Source organism: Petaurus breviceps, unplaced genomic scaffold (genome assembly GCF_028583685.1).
Source record: "Petaurus breviceps papuanus isolate PSGF00001 unplaced genomic scaffold, PetGlider_PUasm1.0 100, whole genome shotgun sequence".
Taxonomy (NCBI): domain Eukaryota; kingdom Metazoa; phylum Chordata; class Mammalia; order Diprotodontia; family Petauridae; genus Petaurus; species Petaurus breviceps.
The window spans coordinates 6,257,563-6,266,089 of record NW_027185573.1 but is presented as its reverse complement, the minus strand read 5'-3'; the positions used below and the strand labels follow the sequence as shown (position 1 = coordinate 6,266,089).

Here is an 8,527-nt window from a genome sequence, read left to right as displayed (position 1 = left end):
ATGATGATGATGATGATGATGATGATGATGATGATGATGATGATGGTGATGATGGTGGTGGTGGTGGTGGTGATGGTGGTTATGATGATGATGATAGCTAACATTGATATAATGATTTGTGGTTTGCAAAGCATTTTACAAATACCATCTCATTTGATCTTCACAGCAACACTAGGAGGTAGGTATTACTGTTATCCGCATTCTATGGATTGGGAAACTGAGGCAGAGAGAGGTTTAGTGACCTGACACACATCCAGTAAGTCTCGGGGGAAGGATTTGAACTTAGAACTTCTTGACTCTGAGTTCAGTACTCTCTCTATCCAGTACCTGGCTCCCTCTAGAGGTGATCAATAGAGAAAAGTTAGAGACAGGCAGATCTCAACCAACAGCAAAGATTAGAAGCTATATGAAAACGGAATGGACTGTCTCAGGAGGTTCTCTATCACTTCAAGTCTTTAAGCAAAAGGTGAATGAAATGTTGTTAACCATGTCATGGAAGGGGTTCTTATTCAGGGAGCAAGCAGTTGGCCTCATTGACCTTGTGACTCCAAGATTCTATGATGCTGTGATTCTCTTTCCGAGGACTCTGATTTTGACTACACCGCCAACGTTTCTTTCCTGTGCATCTAGAAGTAAGATTGGTACATAAAAAGGGGGAAACAGGGGGCCATCACCCCTCCCTTCTTCTGAATATTTCTAGTAGTTCCTAGAATTAATGTTGCCTCCTGGACTTGCTCAGCTTTTCTTTCTTTGGGACCTGTCACCTACTTGCACTTGATGGAAATAGCTGGAGCAACACTATTATTCAGAATTTTACCAATGCCAGGGTGTCATTTTGCTTCCAAACATCTTTAATGATAGCAAAACCCTTTCATGTCTAGGAGGAATCCCTGCTTCCCTTCCAGAAGGACCAAGAGTTGAGAACTGAATTACTTTTTTAGTAGGATGAATGATGTCATCTTTGCACAGTGAGAAGAAAGGCAAGGGGTCATATCTGATAGAGAGACAGAGAGATATGGGTTCAAATCCTGTCTCTGACACATAGTAGCTGTGTAACGTTGGACAAGTCATACAACTTCGTAGTGTGCTGAGCAATTTTGAAAGATTGTACATTGTAGAGAAAGGATGCCAACATGCAATGATAAAGGCATTTTTCTCATATGGGAGATTTTCTTCATCTAGAAGTTCCCTAGGGTAAAGAAATCAGATGTCTAGTTCCTATCCCCCCAATAGGAGCTCAGGATTATAATACTATAGGTCATAGGACCAAAGATTTAAAGTCATAAGGGACCTCAAAAGCCATGTAGCTGAACCCTCCATTATTTACAGATGAGAACACTGAAGTTTATATATGTCCCAAGGTCACATAGCTAGCAAATGAATAGAAGCAGGAAATATCTTGGATGTAGAAAATTACATCCTGTTGACATCATTTTTTTCACTGAATTTTTCCATGGAGGATTTGGTTGAAATTTTCTGTGCTCCCACCAGATATTTTTATTGGATGTTGACAAAGTTCTGAACTGATGTCACAGAATGGCATTGAGGTGGCCCACAGGCTATGCTAGCAAAGCACCAGCTCTGGTATTTGTATCCAAGAATGACAGACTGGGTCCATAGATCTAAGACCTCAGAGGCCACATAGTTCAAATTCTTCCCTTAACAGGCAACTAGGTGGTTCAATGGATAGAGTGCCAGACCTGGAGTCAGGAAGACTCATCTTCTTGAATTCAAATCTAGCCTCAGATTCTTATTAACCGTGTGACCTTGGATAAGTCACTTAACCTTGCTTGCCTCAGTTTACGTTTGTAAAATGAGCTGGAGAAGGAAATGGTAAACCACTCCAGAATCTTTGTCAAGAAAACTCCAAATGGGGTCAACAAGAGTTGGACACAACTGAACAGCAAAACTATAGGTCACTCTCTGTGAGACTCTAAGTGGAAAAGAAAGTGCTAAACTGCATTGGAAGAAAGTGTTTCCTCACCTGGGAGTTCCCTATGCCAGTGAAACCGCAGAATTAGTCCCTATGTCTATAATAATAATACATAACATCTACATAGCCCATTAAGATATGCAGAACACTTCACATATACACAATCCCTCTGTGAAGTAGGTGCTCTTATTAGCCGCCATTTTACAGAGCAGGAAAGCTGAGGTGTTTAGGCTAGTGGCAGTAAGAGTCAAGGGTGAGACTTGAATTCTGCTGCTCAAGCTCTGGACCCAGCAATCTTTCCACTGTACTGTCATACAAGGACCACTCCTAGCTAGGGACCGAGAGGCTCATTGCTGGGTTGGCTGAAGGGTGAAGGATTTTTCCATCCTTTGGAAACTCCTGAATACCATCTGCAAAGTCAGAGAGGTCTGCAATCTTCATTGGTGGAAAGAAAACCTGCAGAGATCCATAAAGAATTGATGTATCGATTAAGAGGATTAAAAGGCAGCCTTTGTATGCTTGTTTTTACCATGGGAAAAAATCAGTGTGTGTTTCGGCTTTTAATTGCATTTTACATTACTACTCAACAAAGCTATAATAAGCACTTTGAGCACCCAGCATGAACTTCCCAGAAACGTCCCTGGAGCGAACAGAATGAAACATAGCTTCCAACCAACTTTAAAAGAAAAATTCCTTTGAAAAAGGAGGGATACAGTCTTCTTGCTAACTAGTTGCTAAGCTTAGTTTTGTTTCTAGATGGAGCATCAATTTACATGGAAGTGACCTTAAATGTCATTCAGTTCAACCATCTCTTTTCACAGATGAGGGAACTGTGGTTCAGTGGAGGTGACATGATTTAGGATCACCTACCTAGAAATAGAGACCCTCTAGTACAGCTCACATGTTTGACAAATGAGAGGACTAGAAAGTTAATAACTTGTCCCAGATCACATGGGTAGTCAGTGAGGATGATGAAGATGATGGAGATGAAGAAAAATGAATTTCACCTGAGCTTTCAAACTTCAATGTCCTTGGGCAGGGTCTAGTTAGAGCCCTTCTGTCAAGTGGACAGGTCAACAAACATGTATTGAGCTATTATTTGACATGCTGAATGCTGATGATACTTAACAAATGAAAACCAGGGCGGCTAGGTGGCACAGTGAATAGAGCACCAGCCCTGGAGTCAGGAAGACCTGATTTCAAATCTGGCCTCAGAAACTTGACACACTTACTAGCCGGGTGACCTTGGGCAAGTCACTTAACCCCAATTGCCCTCCAAAAACCCAAACAAGCAAACAAATGAACACCAAAAAATAAAATCTTGGCTCTTCAAGAAGCTTAAAGTCTAATGGGGAGAGAAAAAAATCCATAAAGATGTATAAACAAGATGTACATATAATTTCCAATTTATCATATATGTGTGTCCAGTATACATATATATATACACATACATATACACATACATATACAGTATGTCTAGTATATGTGGTAAACTGGAAATAACCTAAAGAGGGATATATACAGTATATATTATATATAAAGTATATATGCATAATACACAGTATATATGCATATATGATAAATTAGAAATAATCAAGAGTATATATAGTGTATATACACATATACAATATACACAAAGTATATAAGTACATCTAATAACTTGTAAATAATCAACAATGCAGACACAGTATGTATATAGTACACATATGCATGTATATATGATAAATTGGAAATAATCAACAGAGGGATATATACAGTATGAACATACAATATATATGAACTGTCTATCTAGTGGATATGATAAATGGAAAGTAATCAACAGAGGGATATTTATACAGTAATATATGCATATACAGTGTATATAGTATATACACATTAAGTATATATGCAATATATAGTGTGTATGTATATGATAAATTGGAGATAACAAATGGGTGTGTATATCATATACATATGTAGTATTACATATCATATTCAGTATATATACAGTGTGTATATATACATATATATGAGATAAATTGGAAATGATCAACAGCAGAATATGCACACATGCAGTATATATGCAGTATATATGATAAATTAGAAATAATCAACAGATCGGTGTATATAGCATATAAATATTGAGCATTGTATATTATTATATTATATATACAGTATATATATACATACATATATTAGATAAATTGGAAATAATCAATAGAAGGATGTAAACAGCATATACTATACATAGTATATACATATACTATATACATAGTGTATATATGAGATAAATTGGAAATAATCAACAGGAATATACATACATATAATATATATGTAGTATATATGATAAATTGGAAATAATCAACAGATGGGTATATATAGCATATACATATATAGTATCATATATTATTATATTATATATACAGTATGTGTATATACATATATTAGATAAATTGGAATAATCAATAGAGGGGTGTAACAGATATACATATATAGCATATGCATATACAGTATATATAGTACATATATGAGATAAATTGGAAATAATAAATAGAAGGAAGGGACTAGCATTAAGGAAGGTTAGGAAAGGCTTTTTGTAGAAGGTGGAATTTTAGCTGGAACTTGAAGGAAGGCAAGACGCAGATAGGAGGAAGGAAAAAATTTCAAGCATGGGGAACAGACAGTAAAAATGTCAGGAATCAGAACAGGGGGTGTCTTATAGGAGAAAAAAGCAAGGAGACTGGTGTCGTTGTATGGCAGAGTAGGTGGGAGAAAGTAAGGTTTCACAAGGTTAGAAAAGCTGTCCAAATAATAATATATTATCAAACTGTGTGAACTTCCCAGGAACTCAGAGTTTGCATATCCTTTGGGGACATTTTCAGAAATAATGCCTCCCTGGTTCTCAGCCTTCCTAATGTTCTTCTGGCTGATGTAGTATAACAGCATGGCAAGGCAAGGAAAAACTCCAATTATGTCCGTTCTGTGGTAATGCTGTTCTTTATCCTCAACAGGAGAGCTACTAGATGGGCAGAGAGGACTTGTCCCTTCCAACTTTGTGGATTTTGTCCAGGACAATGAATCCCGCTTGTCCAACACACTGGGGAGTGAACAGGATCAGAATTTCATCAACCATTCTGGTGTGGGCTTGGAAGGAGAAAGCATCCTAGATCTGAATTCACCCACCCAGGGAGACTCCAGCATCATCAACAACGGGGCTGGGACGCTGGATGTGAACATTGACGAGATTGGAGAAGACATCGTGCCTTACCCTAGACGAATCACCCTTATCAAACAACTAGCCAAAAGTGTTATTGTGGGCTGGGATCCCCCGGCTGTGCCACCAGGATGGGGGACAGTAATCAGCTACAATGTCCTTGTCGACAACGAGACCCGCATGAATCTCACCCTGGGGAGCAGAACTAAAGCCCTGATTGAAAAGCTCAACATCGCAGCGTGCACGTACCGGATTTCTGTGCAGAGCATCACAAGCCGGGGGAACTCGGACGAGCTTCAGTGCACCTTGCTCGTGGGCAAGGATGTGATTGTGGCCCCTTCCCACTTACGGGTAGACCACATCACTCAGATTTCAGCGGAGCTCTCCTGGCTCCCAACCAACAGCAATTACAGCCACATTATCTTTCTTAATGAGGAGGAGTTTGACATCGTCAAGGCTGCAAGGTATAAGTATCAGTTTTTTAACTTGAAGCCCAACATGGCTTACAAAGTGAAGGTTTTGGCGAAACCCCACCAGATGCCGTGGCAGCTTCCTCTGGAGCAAAGAGAAAAGAAGGAGGCCTTTGTGGAGTTTTCTACTCTGCCAGCAGGTTGGTCCTGTTATCTCCCTTGTATTTCATTCAGTGAACTTCTTAAAAGCCTACTAGGTATAATTTATCATTTCCTCCTCCAGTTCATTTTACAAATGAGAAACTGAGGCAAACAGGGTTAAGTGACTTGACCAGGGCCACACAGCTAGGAAGTGTCTGAGGTTCATGAAGATGCTAGGCACTAGAGATACATAGATAATAAGTATGGAAGCAAAAACCATGAACACGAATTCCACACTCCATGAAACAATTCTATCTTATTTAACATTTCTCTAATATACAGAAATTTCTAGCTTAGAGGGGGAGATATCCAAATTGGAATAGCTTTTTTCTGCTCCAAAATGATTTTGAGTAACCTTCTCTAGAATCTTGAACAAAGCAAAGATCTCAATATATAAAAATACATTTGGGGCTTACCATCCAATATTGCTATATAAACAAGTCACTATCTTCTTCATCCCATTCCCTTGTGGGAAGGATGGGATATCAAGAGGGAGAATCTTTTCCGAACTGAGGGCGTAAGGCTGCCTCCTTTTCACAGGAGCAGAGGGCACTTCCCTTAGGTGGGCCCTTTAGGGGTGGAGAAGGCAATGATATAAATAAGAGAAGAGTTATTCCTTGTTAAAAGGTTGGGTACTGTCCTCTTGGCAATCAGGTGCACAGTGCACAGAGCACTGGACTTGAATCAGGAAGACTCATCATCATGAACCTCAGACACTTCCTAGCTGTGTGGCCCTGGTCAAGTCACTTAACCCTGTTTGCCTCAGTTTCTCATTTGTAAAATGAACTGGAGGAGGAAATGATAAAACAGTCCAGTATCTTTGCCCAAAAAACTCTGAGGGGGCCCACAAAGAATCGAATGTGACTGAACAATAACAACACTTTCCCCCTTAATTTATTTCTCTAAGAAAAGCCCTTTTTGTCCCTGATCTATCATTCAACTTTCTAGAACGAGCTTTTTAAAATAAAGAAATAAATGTTCTTAATACTTCTGGAGAAACTAAGAAGTTTTTAATATGCTTCTACGTTATGCTATAGTCCTTTCCCCAGTAGCTTCTCCAGGGTGGGGAACCTGCAGCCTCAAGGCCACATGTGGCATTCTAGGTCCTTGGGTGCTGCCTTTTAACTAAGTCCAAGTTTTACAGAACAAATCCTTTTATTAAGGGGATTTGTTCGGTGAAGTTTGGATTCAGTCAAAAGGCCACGCTTGAGGATCTAGAGGGCCACAAGTGGCCTCGAGGTTTTAGGTTCCCCACCTCTATTTCTATTCTGTTCGACAGAGAAAGGTAATGTGTTATAGATGGGAGGGACCACTCTCAGTTCTGGATATAGAGAAGATGCTACATGATCGCAGATAAGAGGTATAATACGGTATGGGTAGGGGAGAATACTATCATTTAAGGGTTTGGGGACATTGAAGCAGGACACCAGATAAAAGTAATACAAGGCAGGCTGTTATGGATGGTAGACAAAACCATCAACCAGGGTTATGGGGAACATAGCCCCAGGTAATAATACAAGGATTAGGGTGTTATAGATAGGAGAAAATAGTCTTAACAAGGGGGAGATCATTCTGGATAGCCAATGGGATCACAGTTTCACTGAGGTCTTGGGTGAAGGGGGGCAGGAGGAGAGGTTTCATGAGAAAGGTGGTACCTGAGCTGAGCCTCAAAGGGAAAGGAAGCTGCAGAGAGGTGCCATATTCAGCCGTCCCCAGAACTTCTTGTCCATTTCACCCAGGGTATAGAATATGGGAAGTATGCGGGTGTTTGCTTGAGGGGTATGTGAAATAAGGCTTAAAAGGCAGGTTAGCGATAAATTGTGAGTCTCTAAATGCCAGACCAAGGAGTTGATAGTGGACCACCGAAGCTTTTTGAGCACAGAAATGGCATGATTTAGGAATATTATTTTGACAAGTGTATGAAAGTCAGAATAGAGAGGTGAAAGAGTGGAGGCAGGAAGAACAGTTAGAAGGTTTTTACTGTAGTTCCAGTGAAAGGCCATGAAGGCCTGTAATAAGGTGGCGGTTGCATGAATGGAAGGTAATGGACAGATTACCAAGATGTCATAGAGACAGTATCAAAAGGAATTAGCAATTGAGGGCCAAGAAAGAGGAAGAGAGTGACCTGGGTTTTAAGTCTGGGTGATTGGGAGAGTGGTGTTGTCATCAATAAAAATGGGAAAACTGGAAGGAGAGGCAGCTTTAAGGAGGGAGAGGTAGGTAATGATGATGGTGACGATGATGATGATGATAACATTTATTTAACACTTTAAGGTTTGTAAGGGGCCTTACATATATTTACATACATTACTTCACTTGATTTTTACAATGACACTATAGGGTAAAATTTTAATTCCCTTTTTACTGATGAAGAGAATGAGATGTAAAATCTTGGGTTACATAGCTAGTAAGTGTCTCTGGCTGAACTTGAACTCAAGTCTTGCTTGCTCCAGGTTCAGCTCTCTATCCACTGCACCATCTGGCTGCCTCAAATGAATGCTATTTTGGATATGTTGGACCTCATAGTGGGACTCCAGGATGGAGTCATTTCCCAGGAAACTGAAGATGTGGGACTGGAGCATAGGAGAGAGATGAGGGTACTCCATCTATGAGAGATTAGGGTACTTTATCTAGATGGAGAGAGAGACACAGAGAGACAGAGAGAGGAGGAGAGGGAGAGAGAGAAAGAGAGAGGAGAGGAGAGAGAGATGGAGACATGGAGAGATAGATAGATAGATAGATAGATAGATAGATAGATAGATAGATAGATAGATAGATAGATAGATAGAT

At 39.9% G+C, this 8,527-nt stretch overlaps 1 protein-coding gene across 2 annotated transcripts in view; it reads left to right on the top strand.

Moving 5' to 3' along the window:
• Positions 1-8,527, top strand: part of LOC138168073 (RIMS-binding protein 2-like) — a 490,664-nt gene that overhangs the window by 419,412 nt on the left and 62,725 nt on the right. For both annotated transcript variants that reach the window (XM_069097401.1, XM_069097946.1), the window contains exon 13: positions 4,924-5,736. In XM_069097401.1, coding sequence (XP_068953502.1) covers positions 4,924-5,736 — 813 coding nt within the window. The remainder of the gene's footprint in view (positions 1-4,923; positions 5,737-8,527) is intronic.